Source organism: Lupinus angustifolius, chromosome LG17 (assembly GCF_001865875.1).
Source record: "Lupinus angustifolius cultivar Tanjil chromosome LG17, LupAngTanjil_v1.0, whole genome shotgun sequence".
Lineage (NCBI taxonomy): Eukaryota > Viridiplantae > Streptophyta > Magnoliopsida > Fabales > Fabaceae > Lupinus > Lupinus angustifolius.
In genome coordinates, this window is record NC_032025.1 from 18250874 (window position 1) to 18267281 (window position 16408).

The window sequence follows — 16408 nt, forward strand, 5'->3', positions numbered from 1 at the left end:
CTGTAATAATTTTATAAAGCAAATTTGGAAATTATTTAACTACAAAATCTTTTAACCAAGTAGGCTCTAGTGATTCACGTTTGGGCCTCTATTGCACCACTTAGGCCTTATAATTGCCCAACCCAACAGGAGAAACCTTGTCTTCAAGATTTGGAATTACTGTTTGCGAGTCCGAGTGACATTCTCCAATACTGGAGAGTCCAGTACTGACCCTAAATTTTAATGTGACACTTATAAATATTTAATGGTTCAGATTTTTTTTTATTTTTAAATTTTAAAAATAATAAAATTATGTGTTCCCTTGTTTTCCACTCTAGTACCGGAGAAGAGCCCGATTCATAAAGAACTGGGTTGGATATAGGAAAGAAGCCCGTGAGATTGGAACAGATTGGCTTGGGCGGGAATGGATGAAATATGAGGGTTGTAAAGCTTGTGGCGCAAGGCAGGAAGCTTGAATGGAGGGTGTGAAGCTTGGATGGAGGGTGTGGCACGTTGTCCTAGGCACATGGAGGAGGGTTTGTCAAGACGTTACGCTTACTATTCTTTTGCTGTTTGTGAACACAATGATCTGCTGATGCAATGTCTCCTGGTCGCAAATCCTCTTTTTGCGGAAGAACATTAATGGAGAGACAAGTTGTTATTCTTAGAGTTAGGATAATGGAGAAACAAGTTGTTATTTTTAGAGTTAGGATAATGGAGAGGCAAGTTGTTATTTTTAGAGTTAGGATAATGGAGAGGCAAGTGATTCAAATAGTAAAGAGAAATGCAACTTTAAATTACACATATATCATTTTAATTATAATGAAATCACACTTTTGTCACCCTTATTTTTACTTATATTTTCAATGGCAAAAATAGAATTTCTAATAAATAAAAAGATAAAAGTATTATTATATATTGTCTTTCATATATTATTATGTGGTACTTGCCTCTCCATTAGTGGAGAAGATCCCTATTCATTTTTGCTTGGACAATGAAGATGAGCTCAACAATGTAGAGGGTATTGACACACACAACTAGGGATTGTGTGACTTCCAACCTGCTTGTTATGATCGATGCACAATGATCCAACGCTACACATGAATACAACAATTTTTGCATTATTTTTTTAAGGGACCAAATTCACTGATGACAGAACATCTGAAGCATGGATATGTTGAACATCCTCACGTATTGGTGTCGGATACATATCCGACATAGATCGAATATGTTCCGATTCGTGAAGGATACATATCCCTAGAGTATCCAAAAATAAAAATATATAAAATAAAGATGAAGATACGTATTTGATACATTTTCAACAAAATAAAAAAGATATGATATGATATATTTTATCAATTTTATGAATTATTCTACTATATTTTCTAGTTTTGGTACTTGGAATTTTGGAGGGTAATGGTTTACAATTTCTATTATATTTTCTACTTTTGATATTTTGATTTACACTTATAATTTTATCTAATTTTATATTTTTTAACTATTTTATACACGTAATCTTGAATATATTGTATCATATACATAGGCTGACACTATCAACGGTTCATAGGCTGACACTATCAACGTTTCTTTAGCTAGATTGGAGTAGTTATGTTCTTTTTCTTCAAAATATCTGATGGTGGAGGTTGGCCATTTAGTGTACTTTTAGCCAAAAAGGAGAGAAGTAGAGCTTGAAGTGAATTATTATATGACCCATCAATGTTTGCATTTGGTCTATCTGACACTATTTTTCTCTCTTTATGGTGAGATAGTTCTCCTTACTTTTCAGCTTATCTTCCCTGCAATTATGTTCGTTGTAATTCAACTTCTCACCACCATCTACTTCCATTGACGATAAGGGAGTAAATTTTCTTTGCATGTCACCATAGAAACAACGCAAGAGTGACACTTGAAAATTTGGATAAATCCTAGTTGCGGTAGGCAAGGAGAGTTCATAAGCAACCAACAATAGCTTTCTAGTCACCTGATAGGAACCATAGTACGTGGAGCTAGTTTGTGGGAGACACGACGAGACATGGTATGCAGATTGGCGGCTACAAACGGGTTGATTCTGGTTGAGGAATGTTTATCGGTATTGTACCAATATTCCGCTAAAAGTAGTTGTCAAAACCATTTACTTGGTTGGGATGTGGTGAAACAACAAATATATGCTTGAAGACAACTATTGATCAATTCAGTTTGCCAATCAGATTGTGGGTAGTATGCTAAACTGAAATAGAGATTAATGTTGAAAAAGTGAAAAAATTCTTTCCAAAAGTAGTTGAGAATTTTTTTATCTCTATAAGAAATTATAGAATCGGACACCCAATGGAGTCTGATGAATTATGTTAAGAAGCGTGCAAATGAGCCACCATGGGCTTCAGACCGAAGTGGTTTGAAGTAGGAGTGAAATGAAACTCAGTGACAAGAGAGGAATGGAGACCTCGCATGTCAAGTATAAAAACTCTCTGATCATAAAACATCAATCCTTGTGTGAAATAAATTTTTTGTTTCATTTACTCATCTGATTCACTTTTCTTGATGAGTTGTTAACGCTAACATGTTTTGTAGTAGTTCCTCGATTGGTTCAAGATAGTTGGAACATGTGAAGAAAAGGAGGTGAACATAACAGTTTCATCACCATAGCATATGGAAAGGGCGTCAACCATCCTATTTGAGGTACTAGAGTAATACTTTATTTCATATTGAAAACAAATAAGCTTGTTTGCCCAATTTTGTCACTCTAGAGTATGTAGGGCTTAGGTCATGAGATGTTCTAAATTTTGCTGACATGTTAGTATTCTAAACTTCCTACCAATTAAATATTGATACCATTTCTTAAGTGCTTCTATTATAATGAACATCTCTCGGCCATATGCTAACGCATATTACACGTGGTTCGACATCTTTTTCCTAAAGATGGCGTGAGGATATCCATCCTAGGAGAACACTACACCAATGATCACAGGAGCATCTATTTCAACATCAAAGGTTTTCAAGTAATCAGAAAGGTGTAAGGCAAGATTTTTAGTCATTGCAATTTTTAAATATGTAAAGGCCACTTGATTCGTTGGTAGCCATGTAAAGGTATAACGTTTTAGTAGGTCGCTGAGAGGAGAAGCGAGAGTGACATAATCTTTAAAAAAAATTAGGATAAAATCCGTTGAGACCTAGGAACCCTATGAGTGTCGTGAGTGAACAAGGTAGAGGCTAATCAACCATGGCCCTGAATTTTGTTAGGGCCTAGTTGTACCTCGACTATTGAAATGATATTCCCTAATAAGTAGCTCACTGAAGCAATCCCGAAAATGCACTTTGATAACTTGTCATAAAAGTGACTAAAAGCTAATAGGTCCAACACAATCTTCAAATTAATTAAATGATCAATTAAATTTTCATTGTAAATGAGAATACCATCAATAAAAGCTAGGGCAAACTGCTTCAAAAAGGGAAAAGTAAGTCATTCATGGCAGCTTGAAAAGTGGATGAGGCATTCGTGAGGTCGAATAACATCACCAAAAATTCATCATGGCCATCAAATGTACGAAAAACAATTTGTTGAATGGAAAGAACAAAGTAGGGAATCGTAAAGTGAAGAAGAGTTTAAATTGACGTTGTCTTTGAGCCAAAGTTCATCTACAATTGTGGTTGAATTGTCATTGTTCGACTCCTTGTGACCTTTTGTTACTTGTTTACGTATTGAGTTGTTTTTAAATGCGATAAGTACTTATAGTTTGATATTTATAATTTAAACTATGAATTTGTTATCGTATATATATTCTTGTTGAGAATTTTAATTATTGAGTAGATTATGAAGTATATATTATAAATGTGATAGTAATTACCTATTTGAAATTTTATAGAAAAATATATATTATGTTTGTTTTAACTGGCTTAACCAATATATAAGTTAATAAGTAAACTATTTGTTGAAACGTCCCATTCTAATCACTGTTATAATATTTATAAATTGCAATTGACTCATTCCACCTCAAAATATTAATTATGTATAATAGGGTGTAAAAATTTGGTTCGGTTCGGTTTGATTTTTGGTGCACTTAAAATATATGATTTGGTTCCACTCAATTAACCCCAAATTTAATTATATAACCGAACAACTCTTGAATAGTTCAGTTCGGTTCCATGGTTTTTTCATTTACTTTTTTATAAAAATCTTGTATCAATTAAAAATTCAAAATGTATATTACAAGAGATATTGTTTATCGAATAAACATTACTACTATTATTATAAAAAAATATTAATCATATATAAATGTGTAAAAAAATTGAAACTCATAATTATTTGTTAGTAACATAATAACAATTATATAATTGATGGAGAAAAAAAGCGAATTAACACGTATAATACTACAGTACAATTCATGATAAGTAACATATATATCAATTAATAAAATATATCAATGAACCCTTTTTTAGCTTCTAGAATCTATTTCTTAGTTCAAGATCCCTAAGGGGAAGGAGTCCTCGACTCACAACAGATAGAGGAGGATTTATTCAATCACATAGTTTGGGCTCCTAGAACATGGCGCCCTTGGGACTTTCTATTTGATTGTATCGAAAGGCCCAATTGAACTTGGTAAAAAAAGGGGGTTTAATAACTGAAAAATCCTCAGACCAATCAATCGAATATTGATTAATATGTAATCGATTGAACACTACTTGAAACCGGCTATTACGAAATCGATCGAACACTACTTGAAAACGGTTATTCTATAATTGTTACATTTATAACCTTACATTTCACAATTAGTAATACATGTAAGAATACATGTATAACAATATATGATATATGTTAATTTCAAACTCAATATTACAGAAAATTGAAAAATATGTTCCAAATAATCAAAACATTAGGAAACAATTTAGTAACTAATAACATATATAATACTAACTTTATAACAATTTAGTAAGATATATAACACTATAATTCACACAAAAATTGATAATTTAAGCTAGAAAATTGGTTGAAGAATTTAAACAATAATAAAATATCATTCCCTAATTCCTAATATCTATTTTTTTAATACGTGGTTTGGTTCGGTTTCAATAGTTCCTAAATTTCTAAAACCATAAACCGAACCGAACATAAACGGTTCCTTAAAAAATAACCAAACTGACCACATTTTATGGTTTGGTTCAGTTCCATCGGTTTCGCGGTTTAAATTGGAACCGCTTACACCCTTAATGTTTAACACCACTACTTGTTAAAGTATTTTTATTTTATTTATTATATATATAAGGAGAGATTCGTTTATATCTAAATTGAGTAACATTATTTACACTCAATCTCATTTATTCATTTTTTTAATTCAACAGATCAAATGAGTGAGTGAAAGAGGTGGTGAGAATGAAAAAAAGAATCTTAGATGACCATGTTTTAATTGTTACTTTAAAATACTTTTCAATTTTTAATATTATTTGTCATTCTATAAAATCAGGAATATTAAGTAATTATTTTGTTGTTTGTCTTATATTTTTATACATTAATTACTTTAACAATTTCTTTTGAAGTGGAAATAAAATTAATAAATTTTGTATTCATCACTAGAAATATTTTAGTCAAAATCATATTGTTTTATATTGTTGTTAACATATTAAATGATTATTCTCATTTTTGTGAATTAACATAAATAGACAATTAAAATTGAACTGAGTGAGTACCTAATAAAGTAGTTGATTAATTTAACTGCCTTTGTAAAAGCTATAAAGTCAATAATCACATCATTTTTAAATTTGTCTTTTGAGAAAGGATCCCACGAAATAAAGAGATTAGTATCCATAGTAATAAAACAAAAACAAATGTCATTGTATGCTACCAATAATAATAAACAAAAGAAAAGTGTTGCTTGAAAATCTATTGATGTGTTTTTTCCTTTCAGACTTCCAAGGTGTATTAAAATTGCTTTTGGGTGGCAAGATTTTCCAAGAAAATTATACGAAGAACGTGAATAAAAAATATTGGCCTTAAGGCTGAATAAAAAATAATTTAAACATGGACTTTAAAGTTTAAACTCATTTTAATCAGTGAAGTCATTTCTTATTAGTTTCTACCGAATTGGAGTAGAAATTCTACATCTCCAATAATATGATTATTGGTGTTATCTATATATTATGATCTAGTAGCCAGCAATGGGTACTTTTTCTAAGCACCAGGATTATTTAGTCATTATTATTTTTATTGCACCTTTTTGTATTGTTATCGAATAATAAAAATGCACAGTTTATTAATGAATAGTATCTATTTCTAATGCAAAACAAGTAAAGGATTAAAAAATGAAAAAAATGTGCTTGATGAACATTTATTCTAACTAATGCACGGATCTAAGCGTCGTTGAATATTAAGGAGACACAAGTAGGCAACATGTTTTCTGCAATGTCTATTTTTAATTTTTACAGACTTTTTTATAGACTGCAAATGGTTTACTTCGTTGTTTTGTATACCATTTTTTTTTCAATTTTTTATTTTTTTCTATCCTCTATGTATAAATAAAATGATATTTTTCTAACAAAACGTTGGTTTAGTGATGTAAGACTCTAATGTTTGATTCCTAAGAGTAACACTTGTTAAGAATGATAACTACATACCCAATAAATATTAGTTTCTTAACAAAAGTTGAGGAAATATCATCAGTAATACAAAAAAAAAATGACATTTCCTTATCAACTTTCTTTTGGGGATTTATCTTAAACTTGAAAAATTATCTAGCAGCTTCCTTTCAAGTTTAGCCATTTCAAAATCTTGATATTTTGGCTTATACACATGGCATTTTATCCTTAAATTTTTTGTCTATAAAATGTGGAAAATTAAAATTGATATTGATTTACATAATTTCATTTCCAGAAAGGAGTTCATGGGAATGCGGTTGTTCATAACTACTGATTCTAAAAGTTATTATGTTCGAAAAAACTAGCTTACAGTAGTAAGATTATAGTTTGTAGTTGTTAAAGTAGTTATAAGTTTGTAGCTGTGCAAGTAGCTTACTAAACTCAAGCTGTTCGATAAAATTTAAAAAAATGACATACATTATTTATTATTTATTATTTATTTAGTTATTTATTAATTTGTGTAATTAAATACATAAATAATTTAAAATAATCATTTATTTTTATATTCTACTTATAATTAGATATGTAAAATTATATTTTAATATTTTTCCAAAAAAATGCAATTAAGTTAAATAAATTTATAATATTCTTCTACTATTGACATTATATATTAAAAATATAATATGAAAATATTTGATACATTCATCTAACAATCAAATGCAAGAATAATGTGTACGTCAGAAAAAAATCGAGTAGGAAGTAATGTATCCATCACAAAAAATATCGGAGAAAATAATTTATCTCATTGACTCTAACAATAAGCGAGAAACTTTGTCACATTCTTCCCTCAATTTAGAATTAGTCTGATTCAAAGTTTCAAAATTGATATCTTCATCTTCATCTTGTGGTATATAATGATGTTGCTCTAACTTATTAAATAATGGATCATTAATTGAGTTGGAATATAATTATTCAATGTAAATGTAGCCATAATAATATTGATTTGAGTCTTCACACTATATTGTGACATTTGGCTTTATTATGCTTTAAGATTTTCTTTAGGCAAATGAAGGAAATTTCATAATGCAAAAGATAGAATTTATATAACTAAAGGTTGGATATTGAAATAGAGACAAAAACAATAACACAAAGAATCAAAAGTGCAAAGACTTTAAAATGTCTATGAGTAACTATGATGACAACTCTTCACTGTATAAAAGCAAGGAATGGGAGAGGCTCTAACTATGTCACATATAACCATGTCAGAAAATTAAAATAAAAAATTCAAAACCAATAGGGTTCTTTGTCCCGTATAAAACCCTATAACTTGTATAAGATTCCTGAATTGATAACCATTGATAAGCCATACAAATGGAGGGGGCTGCTGTCTTTTTCTATGTGTAGGAAACATAAATGGAGGAAAAACATGAGTGATAGATATAGTTTAAATTGAGGACATTTAATGTGATTTTTTAAAATATTGAAGGGAAAAATTGGTATGCGAATTATTGAAAGCTACTTTCATTTTCTAAAAGCTACTTGAAGTAGCTGTTTGAAAATAACTTTCAAATGCTACAAGCTCCTTTTTCAAAAGCTACAATATTTCTTCAATATTTTTATACCAAACAACTCTAGTAGCTTGTTGACAGAGTCAAAAAACTACAAGCTACCTGAAAAGCTATGCTTTGCCAAATAGTATCATGGTATATACTCTCTCTAATTATGACTCTACCATAATGCACATATCACTCTACCATAAGACATTTACTACCTATGCCATAAATATTTATTACCAAACTAAAAATTTCAAAAAGAAAAAAAACTAAATAAAGGAGTAGCCCGAACTCGGTCAAGTAAGCTTGACCCATGCACAATTAAAAATAGTGCAACTGAACTGGACAAGAAAAACATGATTTTCACAAATAAAAAATGTATGCTAAAATACCTAAATCATATAAAATTTTGAACTTTAGCCAATCAGTTCAATCAACCTACCCCAGTTAGATAAACACAATTTATTAACATAAAGACTTTGCATATGTTATATTTAAATAAAAGGGGTCCATATAGGAAATAGAAAAAAAATTTCCAAACTGCAATCACCTTCCCCTTTCCAAGTAGCTACACTCCACAAAATATAACTTAAAAATGAGTATTGTGAAAATGTTGCAAAAACGTAAAATGAAATTTGTGGATATTTCTCATTGAATTAAAATGATACAAGAGAGTGTTGTTTATATACAATGCCTTGTAAAGCAAGCAATGCAACTAATTAACAAACTAATAAAACACATGTGTTAAATGTGTAAAATGTGTAAAGTGTGTAAAATATGTAAAATGTGTAAAATGTGCCATGGTAGCTTTGTTCTCCAGTAGCCCCCTCAAGCTGGAGGGTAAATGGCAACGACTTCAGCTTGATAATTTGATCTGATATCGTGACAATGTAATAGATCAGAATCTCAATCCTAACGTAATTGGATTTTCTCAATCACTTGATCTTGTTGTTGTTGATCTTGTTGTTGTTGTTGATCTTATTGATTTTATTAATCTTGTTGATCTTGTTCTTAATGGTAATTCTTTTCATTACTACTATTCCTCTTAGATTCCATATTAGTAGTAATAGAAGAAGAAGTAGTATCATCTAGTTTAGAAGGTGTAGACATAGCTACCATAGTGAGTTTCCTAAGTTGTGAATGCATGTTGTTTAAGAAAGCCATTGACTTCTTTTGTGGTTCCTCCATTGCTTCTTTAAGCTGGCTAAGTGCCAAGCAATATGCTTCCATGAAAAGATCAAGCTGAGACTGGTTGAACATTCCCAAGTTTTGTTTATTTATTGCTTGCATTTGATGATTTATCTTGAGCTCACTATCCAAGTTGGAAATGTCACCAACCTTCAAACACTCCAAGTGAGTTTCAACGAGAAGTCCATAGAGAGGGTGACTAGAGATTCTTCTCTTGAGAATCTCATTATTTTATTCTTCTTAGTCACCTTCTTCTTGTTCTTGTTCTCGTTCCAATTCTTCTTCATCTTCATCCTTCTTGTTTTTGTTGAAGATATTGGAGAGAGCTTTGGAAGAGACCTTACGTTGGTATAGATAAAGAAGCCAAAACAACTTGATGGAAGAATGATTGTTGGTGATTTGATTTGTCTTCGTACTCCAAACTCCAACTTATTCATACTTTGATGATTGATGCATGATGATAGAAGAGAAATATAATAATTTTTAGAGAATGTGCAGCGGTGATCAAAGTGTGTAAAATATGCGAGAGTGTTGTTTATATACAATGCCTTATAAAGCAAGCAATGCAACTAATTAACAAACTAATGAAACACATGTGTTAAATGTGTAAAGTGTGTAAAATATGTAAATGTATAAATTATGTCATGGTAGCTTTGTTTTCCAATAATGAGCAAGCTGACCGATATAACATAAAAGTCTGTTTTCTAAAAAAAAGGAAGAAGAAACCATGTATATCGTGATAGTAATTTAGAAGTTAAATTATTGTTAAAGATATAGGAAAAGACTTTGAAGAATAAATGAGTTTTTATTAATACAATGGATTTTGGCAAAAGAAATGCAGGGAAGCTTAACTTTCTGCAGCTTGCATGCTTGGGTTTTTCATACATGTGGAATGTCTAATGTCTATTTATAAACTAGCATTACTATCATAAGTTAGGAAGTTTAGTTTCTCGATAATCTTAGATTATTCTAGAAGTACATTTCAATGACATAGAAAATTAGTCTATTCCTCAATCTTCTAGTTGTTTCTAAAGAATTGCAGAATCTTTTAACACTCCTCCTTGATGCAATTTTTGTGTGACTCCTAGTAACAATCATACTTGTTCGAACTTCGGTATTGGTAATGCCTTAGTAAATATGTCTGCAATTTGATCTTCGCACTTGCAATACTCGAACCTTATTTCTTTTTTCTCATTTGCTTCTCTGACAACATGATATTTAATTGTGATATATTTTGTCATGTTATGATGATTGTATTCTTTTCTCATTATCACTGATCTATTGTTATAGTAGATAATTGTAGGTTCTGCCTCTTGATCTCCCATGTCACCAAGTATTCATCTAAGACATATAGCTTTATTTGTCATTTCTGTAGTTGATGTGTACTCAACTTATACTGTTGATTGTGCAATTATTATTTGCTTCTTAGATGCCCAAGAGAATACTCCTAAACCAAGTGAGAATGCATAGCCCAATGTGCTCTTCATGTCATCCATCGAACCTGCCCAACATTATCAATGTAGTCATACAATGTTGAGTTGGAGTTAGTCGTATATCATATATTGAATTCTTTTGTTCCTTGCCAGTATCTGAGAATTCTTTTTCCAACTCCAAAGTGGATTTGACTTGGGCTTTGCATGAATCTTGATTGAAGACTTTTAGCATACATGATATATGGTCTTGTGGTAGTAAGATATAGAAGACTCCCGATCAGACTCATATAGAGAGATGCATCTTCCTGTGGAGATCCATCATCCTTTTGTAGCTTCTCATTAGTCACAAGTGGAATAACAGCCTGTTTGCGTTCGCACATCATGAACTTCTTTAGTATTCCTTCTGTGTACTTCTTCTATAAGATGAATATGCCTTCTTTTCTTTGAAATACCTCAATTCCGAGGAAGTAGTGCATTAAGCTTGAGTCTGCCATCTAAAATGTCTTCATCATGTCTTCTTTAAACTCTATTATCATCTTTTATTCTTCCAGCGAATATGAGATCATATACGTACAAGGAAACTATTAGAGTATCATACTGACCTTGTGTTGAAAGTTAAATTTGAGGAGTTTTCCCCTCTCAACAAATCGTTCCTTAGAAAGGTGCCAATTTGTTGAAAGGTTATTACTCTCATTTTCGGTGTGTTATTTTTATTTGAATAAGTAAGTGAACTCAGTTTTATTCTTTGTTCGCCATCTCAGCTTTGTTGAAATAAATTCCAACGCCAGTATCATGGTTTCAAGAATATTCCAGTTACAACTTACTTCTTAATAATCATTTGAATGAGTTATTCATTCTTTGCCCCATCTCGACTTTGTTAGAATAAATTCTAACGCTGGTACAGTGGCATCGAAGCAATCCTTTATTACATAATTATTAAGTACCTTTGAATACCATCTCGGTTTTGTGGAATAAATTCCAACACCAGTTTAATGGTATTCTAATGTACAAAAGTGATGAATAGTTAGTTGTTAAAAACAAATAAATAAATAAAAAACAAAAGAATAATAAATTTAAGTGACCTTTATTTATTTACTCCCTTTCGGGTTCATTTTATTAACAAACCAAACTTCTTCCTTAAGGAAGGTTGGTATTAAAAAATAAATAAATTGCGGAAAATAAATAAAAATAAATAAAAGTTAGTAAATTAGCTTCATCACGTTTGTATATTAAAAGACGTTTTCAACAAATAAATTTATTGATAACACTTTACTATTTTACAATTTACACTTCTTTCGAGATTCAATTGTAGTATAATATATGGTTATGTCGAACCACAAGGAATTGCCTAATAGAATGAATCATATGAATATGTCAATGTACAAATAACGAGTTAAACATATTTTGGTGGTTTTTGTTTTGAATTGCATATAAACAATTAACAAGAAACATAAACTAAGTATTAACAAATTCTCGAGGAGACAAGATCATTTTGAATAAAGAAAATATATCTCAACTTCTTATGAATTTGAACTACTTAGACAATTCTTATGTTTTACTTTGATTAACTCCAAACACCAAGTTCTAAAATCCTCCTTTTAGTGTATGTCCTAAAATGGTAGAATGATAATCACTTATATTTATTACTAAACAATATTATGTCCACAAGAGACTAGGTTGTCACACCCTAATCTTGTATATTGTGACATTTGGCTTTATTATGCTTTAAGATTTTCTTTAGGCAAATGAAGGAAATTTCATAATGCAAAAGATAGAATTTATATAACTAAAGGTTGGATATTGAAATAGAGACAAAAACAATAACACAAAGAATCAAAAGTGCAAAGACTTTAAAATGTCTATGAGTAACTATGATGACAACTCTTCACTGTATAAAAGCAAGGAATGGGAGAGGCTCTAACTATGTCACATATAACCATGTCAGAAAATTAAAATAAAAAATTCAAAACCAATAGGGTTCTTTGTCCCGTATAAAACCCTATAACTTGTATAAGATTCCTGAATTGATAACCATTGATAAGCCATACAAATGGAGGGGGCTGCTGTCTTTTTCTATGTGTAGGAAACATAAATGGAGGAAAAACATGAGTGATAGATATAGTTTAAATTGAGGACATTTAATGTGATTTTTTAAAATATTGAAGGGAAAAATTGGTATGCGAATTATTGAAAGCTACTTTCATTTTCTAAAAGCTACTTGAAGTAGCTGTTTGAAAATAACTTTCAAATGCTACAAGCTCCTTTTTCAAAAGCTACAATATTTCTTCAATATTTTTATACCAAACAACTCTAGTAGCTTGTTGACAGAGTCAAAAAACTACAAGCTACCTGAAAAGCTATGCTTTGCCAAATAGTATCATGGTATATACTCTCTCTAATTATGACTCTACCATAATGCACATATCACTCTACCATAAGACATTTACTACCTATGCCATAAATATTTATTACCAAACTAAAAATTTCAAAAAGAAAAAAAACTAAATAAAGGAGTAGCCCGAACTCGGTCAAGTAAGCTTGACCCATGCACAATTAAAAATAGTGCAACTGAACTGGACAAGAAAAACATGATTTTCACAAATAAAAAATGTATGCTAAAATACCTAAATCATATAAAATTTTGAACTTTAGCCAATCAGTTCAATCAACCTACCCCAGTTAGATAAACACAATTTATTAACATAAAGACTTTGCATATGTTATATTTAAATAAAAGGGGTCCATATAGGAAATAGAAAAAAAATTTCCAAACTGCAATCACCTTCCCCTTTCCAAGTAGCTACACTCCACAAAATATAACTTAAAAATGAGTATTGTGAAAATGTTGCAAAAACGTAAAATGAAATTTGTGGATATTTCTCATTGAATTAAAATGATACAAGAGAGTGTTGTTTATATACAATGCCTTGTAAAGCAAGCAATGCAACTAATTAACAAACTAATAAAACACATGTGTTAAATGTGTAAAATGTGTAAAGTGTGTAAAATATGTAAAATGTGTAAAATGTGCCATGGTAGCTTTGTTCTCCAGTAGCCCCCTCAAGCTGGAGGGTAAATGGCAACGACTTCAGCTTGATAATTTGATCTGATATCGTGACAATGTAATAGATCAGAATCTCAATCCTAACGTAATTGGATTTTCTCAATCACTTGATCTTGTTGTTGTTGATCTTGTTGTTGTTGTTGATCTTATTGATTTTATTAATCTTGTTGATCTTGTTCTTAATGGTAATTCTTTTCATTACTACTATTCCTCTTAGATTCCATATTAGTAGTAATAGAAGAAGAAGTAGTATCATCTAGTTTAGAAGGTGTAGACATAGCTACCATAGTGAGTTTCCTAAGTTGTGAATGCATGTTGTTTAAGAAAGCCATTGACTTCTTTTGTGGTTCCTCCATTGCTTCTTTAAGCTGGCTAAGTGCCAAGCAATATGCTTCCATGAAAAGATCAAGCTGAGACTGGTTGAACATTCCCAAGTTTTGTTTATTTATTGCTTGCATTTGATGATTTATCTTGAGCTCACTATCCAAGTTGGAAATGTCACCAACCTTCAAACACTCCAAGTGAGTTTCAACGAGAAGTCCATAGAGAGGGTGACTAGAGATTCTTCTCTTGAGAATCTCATTATTTTATTCTTCTTAGTCACCTTCTTCTTGTTCTTGTTCTCGTTCCAATTCTTCTTCATCTTCATCCTTCTTGTTTTTGTTGAAGATATTGGAGAGAGCTTTGGAAGAGACCTTACGTTGGTATAGATAAAGAAGCCAAAACAACTTGATGGAAGAATGATTGTTGGTGATTTGATTTGTCTTCGTACTCCAAACTCCAACTTATTCATACTTTGATGATTGATGCATGATGATAGAAGAGAAATATAATAATTTTTAGAGAATGTGCAGCGGTGATCAAAGTGTGTAAAATATGCGAGAGTGTTGTTTATATACAATGCCTTATAAAGCAAGCAATGCAACTAATTAACAAACTAATGAAACACATGTGTTAAATGTGTAAAGTGTGTAAAATATGTAAATGTATAAATTATGTCATGGTAGCTTTGTTTTCCAATAATGAGCAAGCTGACCGATATAACATAAAAGTCTGTTTTCTAAAAAAAAGGAAGAAGAAACCATGTATATCGTGATAGTAATTTAGAAGTTAAATTATTGTTAAAGATATAGGAAAAGACTTTGAAGAATAAATGAGTTTTTATTAATACAATGGATTTTGGCAAAAGAAATGCAGGGAAGCTTAACTTTCTGCAGCTTGCATGCTTGGGTTTTTCATACATGTGGAATGTCTAATGTCTATTTATAAACTAGCATTACTATCATAAGTTAGGAAGTTTAGTTTCTCGATAATCTTAGATTATTCTAGAAGTACATTTCAATGACATAGAAAATTAGTCTATTCCTCAATCTTCTAGTTGTTTCTAAAGAATTGCAGAATCTTTTAACACTCCTCCTTGATGCAATTTTTGTGTGACTCCTAGTAACAATCATACTTGTTCGAACTTCGGTATTGGTAATGCCTTAGTAAATATGTCTGCAATTTGATCTTCGCACTTGCAATACTCGAACCTTATTTCTTTTTTCTCATTTGCTTCTCTGACAACATGATATTTAATTGTGATATATTTTGTCATGTTATGATGATTGTATTCTTTTCTCATTATCACTGATCTATTGTTATAGTAGATAATTGTAGGTTCTGCCTCTTGATCTCCCATGTCACCAAGTATTCATCTAAGACATATAGCTTTATTTGTCATTTCTGTAGTTGATGTGTACTCAACTTATACTGTTGATTGTGCAATTATTATTTGCTTCTTAGATGCCCAAGAGAATACTCCTAAACCAAGTGAGAATGCATAGCCCAATGTGCTCTTCATGTCATCCATCGAACCTGCCCAACATTATCAATGTAGTCATACAATGTTGAGTTGGAGTTAGTCGTATATCATATATTGAATTCTTTTGTTCCTTGCCAGTATCTGAGAATTCTTTTTCCAACTCCAAAGTGGATTTGACTTGGGCTTTGCATGAATCTTGATTGAAGACTTTTAGCATACATGATATATGGTCTTGTGGTAGTAAGATATAGAAGACTCCCGATCAGACTCATATAGAGAGATGCATCTTCCTGTGGAGATCCATCATCCTTTTGTAGCTTCTCATTAGTCACAAGTGGAATAACAGCCTGTTTGCGTTCGCACATCATGAACTTCTTTAGTATTCCTTCTGTGTACTTCTTCTATAAGATGAATATGCCTTCTTTTCTTTGAAATACCTCAATTCCGAGGAAGTAGTGCATTAAGCTTGAGTCTGCCATCTAAAATGTCTTCATCATGTCTTCTTTAAACTCTATTATCATCTTTTATTCTTCCAGCGAATATGAGATCATATACGTACAAGGAAACTATTAGAGTATCATACTGACCTTGTGTTGAAAGTTAAATTTGAGGAGTTTTCCCCTCTCAACAAATCGTTCCTTAGAAAGGTGCCAATTTGTTGAAAGGTTATTACTCTCATTTTCGGTGTGTTATTTTTATTTGAATAAGTAAGTGAACTCAGTTTTATTCTTTGTTCGCCATCTCAGCTTTGTTGAAATAAATTCCAACGCCAGTATCATGGTTTCAAGAATATTCCAGTTACAACTTACTTCTTAATAATCAT

General features: G+C 30.9%; 1 protein-coding gene across 1 annotated transcript; it reads right to left on the minus strand.

Moving 5' to 3' along the window:
• Nucleotides 9108-9571, minus strand: LOC109330934. The gene is made up of 2 exons (XM_019565199.1): nucleotides 9533-9571; nucleotides 9108-9434 (listed from the first exon to the last, which is right to left on the minus strand). The coding sequence occupies exons 1-2, from the start codon at nucleotides 9569-9571 to the stop codon at nucleotides 9108-9110; spliced, it is 366 nt and encodes a 121-aa protein (XP_019420744.1).